Source organism: Mobula hypostoma, chromosome 9, assembly GCF_963921235.1.
Source record: "Mobula hypostoma chromosome 9, sMobHyp1.1, whole genome shotgun sequence".
Taxonomy (NCBI): Eukaryota; Metazoa; Chordata; class Chondrichthyes; order Myliobatiformes; family Myliobatidae; genus Mobula; species Mobula hypostoma.
Genome location: NC_086105.1, coordinates 17,365,735 through 17,382,777, shown reverse-complemented (window position 1 = coordinate 17,382,777; position 17,043 = coordinate 17,365,735). Strand labels below are relative to the sequence as shown.

The 17,043-nt window shown below is 38.1% G+C and overlaps 1 protein-coding gene across 1 annotated transcript; it reads right to left on the bottom strand.

The window, feature by feature from the left end:
- Positions 1–1,178: 1,178 nt before the first annotated feature.
- Positions 1,179–15,077, bottom strand: slc35e3 (solute carrier family 35 member E3). Its single transcript, XM_063057806.1, has 5 exons — positions 14,533–15,077; positions 10,448–10,558; positions 8,410–8,568; positions 6,254–6,336; positions 1,179–4,131 (listed from the first exon to the last, which is right to left on the bottom strand). The coding sequence occupies exons 1-5, from the start codon at positions 14,935–14,937 to the stop codon at positions 3,945–3,947; spliced, it is 945 nt and encodes a 314-aa protein (XP_062913876.1). The 5' UTR covers positions 14,938–15,077; the 3' UTR covers positions 1,179–3,944.
- Between the last annotated feature and the right edge of the window lie 1,966 nt (positions 15,078–17,043).

Below are 17,043 nucleotides of genomic sequence, written 5' to 3'. Positions count from 1 at the left end.
TTCCTGCAATACCACAGACTCTTACCTTGCTAAGCAGCCTCATGTATGGCACCTTGTCAAAGGCCTTTTGAAAATCCAAGTACACAGCATCCACTGATTTCCCTTTACCCATCCTGCTTGATATTTCCTCAAAGAATTCCAAAAGATTTGTCCGGCCAGATTTTCCCTTAAGGAAACTTTGGCTAGTGTGAATTATCTCAGAGGTATATGCAAGTAGCAAAATTGGGGGGGGGGGGGGGCTTTGAGGATTCATATAGTTGTGCTTGGAATTCGGCACTGACTTAGTGAGCCTTAGGACCTACTTCTCTGCTATATGTAGTTTTGTGCCCTTAACTATAGGAAAAAAAATATTGAGAGAATACAGCAAAATGAACCAGGATTAACATTTCACATCATTGCTGTGAAGTGTACAACTCCACCATGGATGGTCTGGTCCCAAGCCTAACGGCGACAGGAGGATTAGGTCTAGGGCTATCAGCTCCACCCTGTAAAAACCCAGAGCTACAGAACTGCCAACAGAAGCTCCAAAGACCTCATCCCGGGGAGAAGAAGGATGTTTGAAGATGGGCTACCCCTGAGGACAATTTGAAAGACTGGCCTAGGACAGAAGACTCCAGCAAACTGATGTCAATGGCCTATGCTCCAGGTGATGGGGCTAAGTTAACAGCATGTGATGTGCATGGACCTGAAATGCTGAGCATCACTCTTAGAAGCGTTTGCCTGACCTGATGAATAGCACTTTTAGCTTTATCTGGTAAGATGGTGGGGAAGCTGTGTGGCCTCGCTTGTCGCAAGCCGTGGTACTGTATGCTTGCATAGGAGAGAGGCATCAGTAGGTACTGAAGCTGGTGTCAATGCTACCCTCTAACATTCGCTTGGTGGAAAACCTCAAGCTGCAGTGTTGCACAACATCTATGTTAGAGGTCAGTGTTGTCCTCCGGTGTTCACTCTGTGGAAGAAAAAGTGTATTGTGTTCCACTGCAAACTGCAGTGGACATGGACTATATATTTTCTTGTGTAACTGTATTTTACTGCTCATCTTATGAGCTGTGTGTGACTGTTGGTACTGTGTTTTACACCTTGGCCCCAGAGTAACACAGTTTCATTTGGCTGTTTTCACGAAAAGAGACTGATAAACAAACTTGGGAGACAGAAACGGTGTTCATATTCCAAGTTTTATCAGATTCAATTTAGCAGTTATTTCAAGGTTATTTCAGTTTTTTCATGCAAGTAGTTATACTTATTCAGATATACAGTAATGTAACACTTGTACATGAGAGCTTCGGAAAAAAAATTGGTGAGGTGGACAGAACTAAGTTATAATAAAAAAAACAGATCACTTTACATGAATATAATACTTTATTGATACTGTAAACATCACAGGCTTGGAGCCCATATTTTTAAACCTGTATCACAGTAAACTATACAAAGAGTCAAGTTTCACACACTAGCTTTACTTTTAAACAAAAATGCATTTGTTCCCTTGGGTTATCACATCAGCAGTACGGAGTGCTGATAGAAAATGTTTTGGACTGTTTTATTATTAAAGTTGTAGAAATTAACAAAATAAAATTCAGTTTCATTATTAATGTACCTATAGCATATATGGAAAATGGCAAGATGCTAGTGATTAGACCTTGTTTCTGGAATATCAAAAACACTTGTATCACTTTTTGTAAATTTGTGTGCAATGTTTTCTGCTGTTTTGTGTTTAATCACCTTAGCACATTAGAAAGAAACAGAAGAGGATATTTACATACTATTCAATATTTTTCCATTGAAACTAATAAATAGGCAGTATAAACAAAGTAAACAGACAGTACACTCTTGGATGCTTGGCCTATGAATTATAGTGATGTAATTTTTGCTTAAAATAAAACTGAAGAACTTTGCTTCTAACCTGGAATAGTACATGAATCAGCTGGTGTAATCAAACCAAACAACTCCAAATATTACTTAGTAGCTTTGTTTAGTTTGGCTAAATAGCTGAAAACTTCTAATGTCAGTTTCAATCAGATCTTTTTGGAGGTCAAAAGTACTTCCCTTTCAAATAATTTTAGTTAAAATATAATGGACTGGATTAAATTCTATTTTGTATAAATTATACAAACATTTGTACTTTTCCATTAGTGCATAATTGTAATAAATATTAAGATTCCAATGATTAATTGCTTGCTGCTGTCAGACTGATGAATGTAATTTAAAAGGATGCACCGTGTATGTCACCCCAAAATACAACAGAGATTCTATTTTTACAGGTTTTTACTTGGGGAGAAAATTCAAAAATCAGAGGTGCAAAGGGACTTGGGAGTTCTTCTGTAGGATTCCCTGAAGGTTAACTTGCAGGTTGAGTTGCTGGTGGTGGCATTTATTGGAGAGGACGAGAGTACAAAATCTAAGATGTAATGCCAAGGCTTTATAGGACATTGATCAGACCACACTAGAGTACTGTGAACAGTTCTGAGCCCCTATCTAAGAAAAGATGTGCTGGCATTGGAGAGGGTCCAGAGGAGGTTCATGAGAATTATTCCAGGAATGAAATGGTTAAGATCTGAGTATAAGGAAGTCTAGGACCAGAAGGCACAGCCTCATAATCGAGGGACATCCATTTGGAACAGAGATGAGGAAATATTTCTTTACCCAGAAGGTGGTGAACCTGTGGAATTCATTGCCAGAGATGGCTGTATAAGCCAAGTCATTGGACATATGAAATATGGAGGTTAATAGGTTCTTGATTAATCAGGGCACAAAAGTTACAGGGAGAAGGCAAGAGAATGGGATTAAGAAGGTTAATAAGTCAGTCATGATGTAATGGCAGAGCACACTCAATAAGCCAGATAGCTTAATTCTGCTCCTATGTTTTATGGGGTGGCCATCTATTCCAATATGGACATCAATCAGATTTATTTACCTGCTGTCAATCAGCACTGATAAAATGTGCGGCATTTTAGATATTCAAAATATGTTTCAGATGTTTGAAAATATTAAATGGTAAATTGCAAATACCCCTTATCAGAAAATACATGATTAAACAAATCTTTTTTATATACATTGGATTTAGAAGAAATTCAGTCAGGAACTTCACAGATGCAATGCAAGTCCTTTAAAAGCATTAGTAACATACTTCCAAAGAGAACCTACTGTGGAACCGCATAAAACATTTGTTACGTCACAGCCAGAGTACCAAGTTTAGCTCTGCTCAGCCAACTATAGTAAACATTAGGCACAGAGATTGAAAATTATGGGTTTATTGGGTGGATATAAATTTTAAGAGGCCTGGACAAGGTGAAGAGGAAGGACACATTTATCTTGACAAAGAAGTTGATAACCTGAGGACTTGGTTTAGTAAACTAGCAGGATTAGTAGAGGGAATTAAGGAAAATGGTGAAGTATGAATCTCTCAACCTGAAATGGATGCAGAAACCCATATCACGTATGAAATGTACCTGTTTGAGCATTCAAAGAGATCTACTTGGCAAGATTGCAGAGGAGCTGAAAATCAGGACTATAAACTAAATAGCTCTAATTTTGAACACAAAATACTCTGCAGATGCTGGGGTCAGAGCGACACTCACCACACGCTGGCGGAACTCAGCATGTCGGGCAGCATCCGTGGAAACGTTGACTGACCGTTTCCATGGATGATGCCCAACCTGCTGAGTTCCCCCAGCGTGTGGTGAGCGTAGCTCTAATTTTGTTTGTTGTGGGCACAATTGTGCCGAAAATTTCTGTAAATCTAAAGACATCCTGCAGCAGGTCCAGTTTATTCAGATAAACAGTTTTTCAGTAAACATTATTCTTAAAAATAGGCAATGCTCAAATACAATAATGGCACATGAAAACTGACAAATTGTAATAAAAAGCAAATTCATTCATGTGATTGAAATTGCTGTATTTAACTGCCAATTCTTCCACCTTATCAGTGATATCCTAGAAAAGGTTTCTTATGGCCTTTGTGCCAATTTGCTCTTTTCTTCTTCTTGTTCACTAAGTTTGAAATGGGTGTAACATAAAATGCCACACAATGTACACAGAATTCCCAAACATTGATGAACTGAAAGAGGATCCTTAAATAAAACATATCCTCCTAGAAGGGTGATACAGAACTTGAAATGTCCAAACATATTATATCTGGAATTTAAGTCAAGGAACAAAACAATGCTGAGTAAACTTTGTTCCACTGGATAAAGAAAAAAGTACCTGAGTAATAGAAGGTTATTTTCCATTTGAGGTTTTGTCAAACTATTTAAGATCAAAATAGCTCTATTTGAATAAGTTTACATCTTCTGTATTTACATCAGTTTGCATGTTACTTTCCACAGCTGCAAACTTAGCATTTTTGCATACTTCAAAATTTCTCACATTCATATTTTGGCAACCTTATATGAAGTCGTTTCATTTTCACTTGATTTAAATATCCAATTAATGTTGATCTCGTCTGTATCTTCGACTGTTTTTTGAAGACTGGAATAACGTTCCCTTCAAACTATTTTCCAAAATGGAGAGCTCAGTGTTACAATAACACCAGAGATTCTGCAGATGCTGGAAATCCACAGCAGCACACAAAGTGCTGGAGGAACTCAGCAGGACAGGCAGTGTCTATGGAAATGTATAAACAGTAGACATTTTGGGCTGAAAGGGGCGAAGATGTAAGTATGGGGGGGGGGGGCAGGACTACAAGCCAGAAGTGATAGGTGAAGCCAGGAGGGTGGGATGAAGTAAGAAGCTGGGAGGTGATAAGTAGGACGGCATAGAGCTGGTGAACAAGAAATCTGATAGGAGAGTGGACCACAGGAGAAAGTATACAGTACTCTCGATGTGGCCTCCTCTACAGGTAAGACCCAACACTGACTAAGAAACCACTTTATTGAGCACATTCGATCCATCCGCAAAAAGCAGAATTTCCCGTTAGCCAACCATTTCATTTCAATCCCCATTCCCATTCCAATCTGCCAATCCATGGCCTCCTCTTGTGCTACAGCGAGGCCACTCTTCGGTTGGAGGAGCAGCACCTCATATTTTGCCTAGATGGCCTCCAACCCAATGGCAAAAACATCAATTTTTCCAACTTCCAGTAATTTTCCCACTCCCTTTCCTCTATTTCCCTCCTTAGCTCCCTACCCTTCTCTTCACGTGCCTATCATCTACACCTGGTTCCCCTCCTCCTTCCAGTCCACTCTCCTCTCCTCCTCCTCCCTTCACCTTGTCTAACCATCACCTCCCAGCTTCTTCCTTCAACCCCTCCCCCACCCAACTGGCTCCACCTATCACTTTCTAGTTTGTACTCCTTCCTCTCCTCCTTATTCTGGCACCTTCCCCCTTCATTTCCAGTCCTGAAGAAAGGTCTCGTCCCAAAACATCCGTTGTTTATTCATTTCCATAGATGCTGCCTAACCGGCTGAGTTACTCCAGCATTTTGTGTGTTCTCCTCTCAGTTTTACAATTATGTCTTTATAAAGTCAAGAATCTAAAGCTACAGAACTAAATTTGTTTTCCTCCGTTTAATCCTGATATATCAATGTTACTTCAGAATTGTAGATAATTTCAAAAATATTTCACTGAGGCTTTAGCTGTGGCACAGAAAAATTACCTTTTCTACCTTGGAAATGTAATTTGATTTCTGAGAGACTCTTAAGATTCACTTCCATTAATTTTCAAATGAATGCTCAATATAGTCATATCTAAACTATTTTGCTTCTTCTGGCAAATAATATATTTTCATTATACAGATTTCATGATTTTCTAATCCTAAAGAACACTACTCTTTTCAAATTATTTAATTTAGGTGCTTAACAATCTAGTTTGAGTGATACATTTCCTTAATAAAAAAAATTAAGGAATGAAGCCCTTAGAAAATCACACTGAGTAATTATTCTAGTTTAAAACATGGCACAGTTGTAAACATACTGAAAAATGCAGTCAACATAAGCAGTGTAGTGTGCTGGAGTATCTACATATCATGGTCACAGAGGACATGCTTACTTCTGATTCAGAGGAAAATACATGAATTGCAGACCAGTTTAAAAAAAAAACAATTGGCAGAAACCTAATGCAGTTCACTCAAATCAAAAAGCTGTAGGGAGAAAGAAAGTCTATGTGGTGATTAGGCATTGGAAGATTTTTCAACACTTGTACAAACTCAAATTTTAACTAAATGGGAATAATTCATGTAATTAAGTCAAAATACAAAATTCAGAGTTTCAGCAACAGTGATTAACACTGACTTGTCAACAATTCCAAGATACAAGGATACGTAACAGGTGAGGTATTTCCAATGATCCAGTAAATGGACAAATTTACAAGGAAGGCAATTATTCCAGAAAGCAATACCATCATCTGCAAAAGGCAAAACTTATATTTACTTATCATGTTCTACAATTATAAAGTAGTGGAAGAAAAAAACAATTCATACAGTATTTCTAATAAAATTCATTATTTAAATGAAAGCGTTAAGTGGAAGGTGAATTGTTTACAGCTGCATGCAGCCACCTAAGCTGCAACCCCATCTAACTTACAGTTCAGAAAAAAAGTAATGCTCTCTGTGTTTACAGTATACTGCTGTAACGATTCGAACCAAGACTGAATTTACGATCTCTGGATGTAATCATTATTTCTGGTTTTACAGATGGATGGTTCTGCTGTCATTACCAGGTCCCTGTGACTTCCTTAACACTTTAAAAGTGTAGCATTCTCCTTCTCTGAAACAGTATACCTGATAGATCTGGATCAAATCGACCTTGGCTCTTGGTCTAGTTTTTCTGCTTGAGCCAAGATCAATTCCACATTTGGATTAATACATAAAATATATGCACTCATCTGCTATCTCACATGCTTGCAAACATTCCAGCTAATGTCTATGTATATCGAGGGGATGAGTACTGCCTCACCACTTACATATATAAAAATGTTTACATAAAAACATATATTCTGGATTCAAAGTCAAGCAATTGGAAGATATGCCCAATAGCAGTTGTCATTTTCATTTAGAAAAGTCAAAAGAATAGGGGAGAAATATTCTTAAAATGTCATATTGGTGCATCATAGATGACCTTTTGGAGTTTGAGGTTTGACAAAGAATATAGAGCTTCATTTCTCTTGTGTGGCGAATACAAGAATGAGCTTATGTCCAGTAGGTCTTCAAAATAGTGTTTTCCATGCACTAATAATTTTTGGCTAACAAATGGACAAAATATTATTTTGTAATTGATTCCTAGAGACAGAATTTATGAGCATTTGGAGACCCATGCTCTTTGTGATTTTTGTAAATGATTTGTATGAGGAAGTGGAAGAGTGGGTTAGTAAGTTTGCAGATGACATGAAGGTTGGTGGTGGTGTGTAGTGTAGAAGGTTGTCATAGCTTACAACAGGACATTGACAGGATGCAACGCTGGGCTGAGAAATGACTGATGGACTTGGAGTCATAGAAAAGTACAGCATAGTTCAATCCAGAAAAGTGCAAAGTGATTCACTTTGGAAGGTCAAACTTGAAAGCAGAATACAGGGTTGATCACAGGATTCTGAACAGCGTGGAGGAACAAAGAGATCTTGGGGTTCACATCCCTAGATCCTTCAAAGTTGCAGCACAAGTTGAAAGGGCGGTTAACTTGGAATATTGTTTTCAATTCTGGTCACCTCCTTATAGGAAATATATGGAAGCTTTACAGAGAGTGCACAGGAGATTTACCAGGATGATGCCTAGATTAGAAAGCATAGGTTGAGCAAGTTAGGACTTCTCTCTTTGGAGAGCAGGAGGATGACAGGTGACTTGATAGAGGCGGTAAGATGCATAGACCAAGTGGGCAGCCAGAGACTATATTCCAGGGCAGAAATGGCTAATACAAGGGGGAATAATTTAAAGTGTTGGCAGGAAAGTAAAAGGGAGATGTCAGAGGCAGGTTTTTTAAAAAATAACTCAGAAGTGGAAAACGCTCAGCGATTCAGGAACAGCTTCTTCTCCTCTGCAATCCATTTCCTAAATGAACATTGAACCCATGTACACTACCTCACTTTTATTATTTATGTTTTTGCACTTTTTAACTTAACAATTTAATACATATACACACACACATTGTAATTGATTTGCTTTTTTCCTGTATTATCATGTAGGTATATGGTTGAAAGAAAAATACAGCATTATATGGGAGGGAAGGGACAGATTAATCGAGGAGTAGGTTAAAGGGTTGGCACAATATTCTGGGCCAAGTGGCTTGTACTGTACTGTTCTATGTTCTAAAATTGCACATCAATTTTCAACTACTTCAAATAGGTCAGAGGCACCCCTGTAGTTTTGATTAGATTTATCAGTTTTACAGTATTGCCTTTTCTGCTTGAAAAATAATGTTAAACTTCAGTAGACCAGAATTAGAACAATTTTATGTATTATGATGCCACATATTAAATAAATCTTACCACCGCTGTACCAGACCATTTTCCAAAAATTCCTCCCTCTCCAATCACTGGCTCAAAAAAAGGAACAACAAACATCAGGATGGCAGAGGACATTGGAGCCTGGTAGTATAGGAGCTGCATAGAATTCACCTGTAGTTCATGTTGCTTGGCTCCTACCCACTAAAAAAATAAAAACAAAGAAACTCCTGTTATGTAATCAGTCAATAACCATTTTCAAGTTGCTTACATGAGCCTGATAAATAATTAGAAAAATGGTATTTGGAAAATTCCCACATGCAGCAATCTATGCCAAGTGATGTCATTTAACAGCATGGGGTAGAAATTCACTACCTCACACAACCTCACTTTCCATCTATTTAACCTCTATACCAGGGGTTCCCAACCTGAAGTCCACAGATCCCTTGCTTAGTGGCATAAAGAAAAAGATTGGGAACACCTGATCTATACCGCTCCTTGATGGGAACAGTAGATTAGAAAACCACTAAATTTATGTAATGTAAGGGAAAATAATATGCCATGGTTCACTTTTATTATGTCTTATTTGTTAAGAATTTGTTTTTATGTCTTATTTGTTAAAGAATTCCAGAACAGTATCACTAAACTAGTCTGAAAGTAAGAGTTGTTGGCATAAAGCCTAAAGTATTTAGCACTAAAACCATAATAATATTTTTACAGTGCCAATTCAACATATAACTCTATGGCAGTTTTCAGGAAAGATAGGAATTTATAGCAAAGATAATAGATCATTGCCCAGTCTCAGTTAATTCAACACCAATAAGAGACTAATAACAGATCTTTGTACACTGTGTAGTACTTTTTAAAAAAAATCAAATTCAGAGACATTCTTGGCATTGGAGTTGTTTCTCATCTCCATGAGCTCAAAGACAAAATAAAACTCTACAAATGTCAATACCACTTGGCATTTAATCTAAAGTTTTTCAGCTGCTACGTCAACAATACTTTCTGAAACTTTGAAAAAGAAACAGTTCACAAAAAAGCAGATAATATTCAGTTGCTCAGATTTAAGAACTAAATTACAGGATTTGGAAAGCTTTATGTAACATGAAAAGTCAAATCTTTCTGACACCTCTTTATAACATTAAAACATAGGAAAAACATCAACATAATTAAGATTCATATTTACGTGACACTGTGATCTTGCGCATCCATATCACTTTACAACCAATTGAAGTGTTATTTATTGAAATGTAATAAATGCAGTACTGTAATCCCACAAACAACTAAGTGAAATGACCAGATAAAATTAGTTCAGGGATAAATATGGACCAGTATGTCAGGTATAACCCCCACGCTCTTCTTCGAAGTCATGACAAGAGATCTTTTATCTCCAGTTAAGTGGAGGTATGGCCACAGTTTAACATTTTATCTGAAAGAAGGTGCCCTGAAACAGTTGCTCTACTCTTCCAGTGCACTGAAATATCAGCCTACATATTTGTGCTCAAGCCTTTGAAGTACAGCTAGAGTCCACAGCAAAACCACCATCAAATGAACCACGTATGGCACCTGATACTCTAGTAAACCATCCTTAAAAAACAATCAAGGAATTATAACAGAGGAAGTGAATAAGACCACAAGACGACAAGATATAGGAGATGAATTAAGCTATTTGGCCATCGAGTCTACTCCACTATTTCATTATAGCCGATCATTTCCCTCTCAGCCCCAATCTCCTGCCTTCTCCCTGTAACCCTTCATGTCCTGACTAACCAAGAACATAACTTAAATATACCCAATGACTTGGCCTCCACAGTCAGCTTTGGCAACAAATTCCACAGATTCACCACTCTCTGGCTAAAGGAATTCCTCATCTCCATTCTAAATGGGCGTCCCTCTATTCTGAGGCTGTGTCCTCTCGTCCAAATGGTTATGCACTTGGTATATAAGCTATTTTTGAAATTACTTTTTTAAAAATCCTGCTGTTGTTTTAAAACCATTAGATTGTTTAGAATCTCACCCTTCATATTATGAGCAGAAAGCATTTTAATATAAACTATTAAGAAAATATCAGACTACTAACCACTTGATATAGAGAGGTAACCAAAACACCAAGAGTTGCAAAAAGTATTCCTAGAAAATTAAACTGCACATCAAAGTAAGAGTTGAGAACTACACCCAACGTAATAGGGATCTGTAATAAATAAATAGGAGATAATTAGATAAGGAAATTATAACATCTAGTACAAACTGTGACATTTTTTGCAGAGATTGTCTAAAAAAAAGATTAAACTTTTATGAATGGAGTTTATGCTGAGAGGAAAACCAGCAATTACTGACCTTAAGACAATATCTTTCAAAAAATTATTTTTATATCAAAATATATTCTATTTAAGATATATACTAACAAATTTGTTTAATGAAATATTGCGAAAAAACAATTTCAAGAATCCTTCCATTAATATTACCAATAAGGATGCACCCAAAAAAGATGAGCTACCTAAAATTACTGACTCAAGCACTAGGTATTTTCATAAACACCGCATAAAGAGCACAGTACTGATTATTCAGTTACAGAGTCACTTCTCTCATGTTAAATTTTTATATTTGAATTTATTTCTAATAACTTTAAACTTTCCATGAATGCACATTAGAAAAGTCAGTACAATACATTGCATTAGCAGTTATGTTAATCAAGATTGAAAAACCCATGGTAGCTTCTGGAAATCTGAAATAAAAGCAGAAGACAGAAGAACGAAAAAATCAGCAAGCATTCTCTCTAAACCCTCTGCACTTCAGATTTCATTTATCTTCTCCTTTTTACAGCCAGCCTCTCTTCTACCTGTGCCATTCAGTGGCAACCTGTTAATATATCTGTCTTTTTGTTCCTTTATAACATGAAACTTGTTTCTCCAAATTTTCCCATTTCTGTTGAAAGACTATCTGTCTGAGGTGGTAACTTTTCCTTTTCATACATACTGCTTGACCTGGTGTGCATTACTACCATTTTCTGTTTGAGTTTTCTCAAAACTACAATATCTTGTCATTGTAACACAAAAGAGGATAACTATACTCACTTGCCCCATCATTGAAATGCTCCTATAATCAATGATCTCTCTTTAAGGAGTCTTTATCTTATTATCTCATGTTCTTGTTATTTATTTATATTTGCATTTGTGCAGTCTGTCTTCTGCACGCTGGCTGACCTTTCACTGATCCTGTTATAGTTACCATTCTATCGATTTGCTGAGTATGCCCACAAGAAAATGAATCTCAGGGTTCTATATGGTGACATATACATGTACTTTGATACATATACGTGTACTTTGATAATAAAATTTACTTTGAACTTTGAACAAAATGAGACCTGGGCTCCCCAGTTCTGACCTTTGAAATGCTTCAGTTTTAATCAATGATTAAAAACCAAGCTGCCAAAGGTCCTTACTTCTGGAATTCTCTCCATAAACTTAACTTCCTCTATTTCTATTCTAAACTCCTCTTAAAATTTGCCTCTCTTTTTAAGCGAGTAAGAATATTGCTTGAAGTTGTAAACTCAGAATCTGTTGTCGAATTATTTGGAAATTCTCGTGGTTCAGCATTGTGCTCACCTAATCCCATCTCTTGCTCTTCCTTTAAAGGTCTGCTCCCTTTAAACTCACCAGGTTCACTTGTAGTTTTATTATGATGTAACATCTTTTAAAAAGTGAATTAAAAATGTGCGGTGGTAATATTAAAAGTAACACCCAATGTCCAGAAAATCTGTTAGTTGAACACCAAGTTTCAAGGTGCTGGACTATCAGAGTTTTATTCTCTCGTTAAGTGTTTCAAGGTGTTTTGAAAAATGGATAGGTTCCCATAACTAAAGTGGCACGGTAGCGTAGTGGTGAGCACAACGCTTTATGGTACAGGTGATCTGGGTTCAATTCCCACCTTACAGAGTTCGTACATTCTTCCCGTGACCATGTGGGTTTCCTCCAGGTGCTCCGGTTTCCTTCCACAATCCAAAGATGTACTGGTTGGTACGTTAATTGGTCATTGTAAGTCGTCCTGTGATTGGTCTAGAATTAAATCTGGAGCTGAAGGGTCTCGGCCCAAAACGTCCACTGTACTTTTTTCCCCATAGATGCTGCCTGGCCTGCTGAGTTCCTGTGTGCTGAACATTTTATGCAGGTTCTATATATATATATATCATGGACAGCTAGATAGTTAAATGAGCTAAGAAACATATCAAATGCATCTAATATCTGATCCAATAAAACCAATTCTATTTATTATAAGCATGTAAATTATTCAGAGAATACCAAACAAAACATGGCCATTTTGGTGTATTTTTGGTAGGTTGTTTTATTTGAATAACACTAGTTTCTAGATTAAGTAAGATTTTCATAATTGACAAAAACATTTTGTAGGGACAGTTACATATTTAACTTCATTTTATTAAGATAAATGTTAGTCTACCACTTAGACTTAACATAGATGTCTAAAAATGTGCAGAGCAAATGGAAGATCAGGAGTTGATTTAGATTTCAGCACAAATTTAAATTTAAATAATCCAATATTGTGGGATTCTCCTCAAGTACAAATTCATCAAAATGGAGTTCGGCAAATCAGGCAGCATCCATGGAGGGGAATAGTGTTTTATCAGGAGCCCAAAACGAGGACTGTTTATTCCCCTCCATAGATGCTGCCTGAGTTGCTGAGTTCCTCCAGCACTGTGTGTTTTGCTCAGTATTTTCAGCACATGTAGAAGCTCTTGCTTTTTAAAAAGGAATACATTATTGGTGCCAAGTGGCTTACATCTTTGATGTATTTATCTTACTACAAATGGAAATGCAATGCATGGTAAATTTAAAGGCAACTTGGAAATATGTTTGGCATGGCAGCACTGGATCATGTGACTATTGATAAATCTGTTTCATTTAAGCAACTACTTTCAGTATATTTAAAAACGCAAACACGAGGAAATCTGCAGATGCTGGAATTTCAAGCAACACACATAAAAAATGCTGGTGAACGCAGCAGGCCAGGCAGCATCTCAGGAAGAGGTACAGTTGACGTTTCGGGCCGAGACCCTTCGTCAGGACTAACTGAAAGGAGAGATAGTAAGAGATTTGAAAGTGGAGTAAAAGATTTCAGTTAGTCCTGACAAAGGGTCTCGGCCCAAAACTTCGACTGTACCTCTTCCTATAGATGCTGCCTGGCCTGCTGCGTTCACCAGCAATTTTTACGTGTGTTACTTTCAGTGTATTTTAGGCAGACCTGAGGGGAGATGACAGGTTGCATTTCTTTCATAAGACTGAATGTTCTGTAGATCTTAAATATTGCTTGGCATTTTCAGAGATTCTCAAAAACTGGAGCAAAATTGATCCATTACAAGTGTTATAAAGTGAAATAAAACATACAGTACTGAACCGCTGATTTCTCAGCTCTGTATAACTTCAAATGCACAAAGTTTCATTTGTCGTGTTTTTTTAAAAAATATTGTAGCGTTGTGATGTACTAAACAGGGACGTTTGTTTAAGCTACTCTGAAAAAAAATTAAGGCGCTGAATCCACATCATAAAACCTACATCGTGAAAACCTGCAAACTTAAACTGGTTTACAAAAACGGAAACTTAAGAAACTGACAAATAAGTGCAGCTAATGTCAGGAAAAATATTGTGAAGTTGTTAAAGATTTGAAAGGAAAATGATTTGTAAAGGAAGCAATTGACCTCAAATGTATGAGAAGATGACAGTACTTACAGATGCTTTTAGCTAATTGTTTGCCTGTTCATCCAAAATCTACCCAAATTTCCAGAAGAGAGACTGGTCAAAGAAGTTAAGTACTTTTAGAAGAGTTACTCCCTGCAACAATTCCAAATTAAAATTTGCATTGTTTAGGGTCAATCCTAAATACAGTACTCAACACCAAACGATTATTATTTTGTCCAAAATTACCGTCTCTAAAACAACTGTAATAGGTAAAAATAGTTCCATCAATCGGAAATGATAAACCTTCGAGTCTGTGTCTGGGAACCGGCTCTGCATCTGCAAAACTGAAGATGAGTGACAAGGAAAGATTTGCTTAGTTTCTCTTGGGTACCCAGTTTTTTAAAGGTACTATGTGAAATGAAAACATTTATAGCCCCACAGTGGCATTTTCTTGTTTGCTTTCAGGCTTTCTTACCAATGTCAGTTTTATCCTGGTGGAGAAAGTCTTCTTGTAGTAGAAGGTCTGGATGCCTATAATGACCGGTGTGGTCATGGCCTTGGCCAGCTGGTAGGTGCCGATGGTGTTGTTCTGCAGGGACAGGTTGGTAAAGACAACAAAGCCGCAGAAACTGAGCGCCAGCAGCAGGATCCGGCTGGGCCGCAGGCTCTTGGGGTAGAAGACGCCGAGCGCCTGGCAGAGCCACAGGCCCACGCCGGTCATGACGAAGTGCACCAGGGTTAGGCTCATGTTGGGGAAGCCGTACTCCACGTAGATCCACTTGTTGACCAAGACGATGCAGATGGAGGCCATAAGGTTGACCAGCAGCCCGAGCGTCAGGCGCCCGCTGTCGCGCAGCTTCAGAATCTCCAAGGCCGCCATGGCCCTCCTCGAAACTGCGGGCTCCGCTCGGCCGCCCGAAAATGGAGAAACAGAGCCCCGCTATGCACTACCTCCCCACCATTGCCAACGCTTGTTGCCACTACACCGCTAGAATACACCGAGGAATGGAAAGGCGGAGCGTCCCGGATCCCGGTCCCGCCCTACGCTCCGCCCGCTCCACAGGGGCGGAATTTCCTTCAGAGCAAGTAAATCTGTCCTGTTGTCCGGGAGAGAAGGGGAAGACTTAAATTAAGTCTTTTTCCATCTATATTTACTCGGGATGGGAGGCTGGTCAAGAAGGTTCAGTCACTTGGCATTCAGGATGAGGTTTGACATTAGAACCCGGAAAGTAGTAGACGACTGTTGTCTCTCTTATTGGAGGTCTATGACGAGAAGTGTGCCACACACAGGGATCGGTTCGTTGTTGTTTGTCATCTACATTAACGATCTGGATGATAGTGCGCTAAACCAGATCAGCAAATATGTAGGTGACACCAAAATCTGGGGGATAGTAGTCGGCGAGATATGGACCAGCTGGAAAATGGGCTGAAAAAGATGGAATTTAATCCGGACAAATGTGAGATGTTTGCACTCTGGAAGGACAATCCAGGGCAAGACTTTCACAGTGAATGATATAACTCTAAGGTGTGCAGTAGAACAAGTGGATCTGGGAACAGAGATCCTTGAAAGTGGCATTACAGGTAGATAGGGTCATAAAGAGAGCTTTTGGCACATTGGCCTTCATAAAACAGTGTATTGAGTACTTTTAAGATGTTGGCGAAGCCATATTTGGAGTATTGTGTGCAGTTCTGGACACTACCAACAGGAAAGATATCAATAAAGTTTGAAAGAGTGTAGAGAAAATTTACAGGGATCATGCTGGGACATGAGAACCTGAGTTTTAGGGAAAGTTTGGATAGGTTAGGACTTTTTTCCCTGGAGCCCAAGAGAATGAGGGGATATCTTAGAGAGGTATACAAAGTTATGAGGGTGTAGATGGGGTGAATATATGTTTGCTTTTTCTCCTCATGTTGGGTGAGATGAGTTCAAAGTAAATTTATTATTGAAGTACATATATGTTACCATATAATACTTAGAGATTCATTTTCTTGCAGACATTTGCACTGGGAAAATGCAATAGAATTTATGAAAAAATATACATAAACAAAGACTGACAAACAGCCAATGAGCAAAGGAAGAAGAACTGTGCAAATAAACAATAATTCTGTGAACATGAGTTGTAGAGTCCTTGAAAGTTAATCTTTAAGTTGTAGAATCAGTTCAGAGTAATGGTGATTGAAATCATCCATTCTAGTTCAGGAGCCTGTTGATACTGCTCAATAACTGCTCCCAGTCCTAGTGGTATGGGACCCAAGGCTTTACTGTACCTCCTTTCAGATGGTAGAAGAGGAGGCGGCTTGGATGGTGGTGGTGGTGGGGGTGGGGTGGGGGTTGATGGTGGATGTTGCTTTCTTGTGGCAGTGCTCCATGTAAATGTATTCAGAGTATTTAATGCCTGTGTTGGATGGGTGACATTTTTAATAGAAATAAATGACTCAATCTTAAGTACACTTTAATATAAAACTGGAAAAAATGGTTCATTGGAAGGATTTGTTGAAAAACTTAACAGGAATATACAAACCAATGGAAGGAGCAAGTACACAGTTAATAGAATTTAATAAATGGGTGTGTGAAATAATACTTTGATTGGAAAAATAAGGAGAGATAATGTAAGAGAATTGATAAACGGACTGCAGATGCAGAAAATAATAAACTGCTTGAGGAACTCAGTGGGTTAAAGAGTATTTGTGGAGGCTAATTGAGTGAATTAAAATGCTGTTGATGTTATTCTTACTAAAACTATCAACGTATCCTATTGATTCAGGGGCAGCTAGCATTTATTGGACAATTCCTAATTGCCCAAGATAATGAGGGTGAATCCTATTCATGAAACAGTGCAGTCGTTCTGGAGAAAGTATTGTTGTTGAGTAGTGTTCCAGGGTTCAGACAAAACAATGATGAAGGACAGAGAGACAGAGAGACAGAGAGAGACAGAGAGAGAGAGAGAGAGAGAGACTTTATTGATCCCGAGGGAAATTGGGTTTC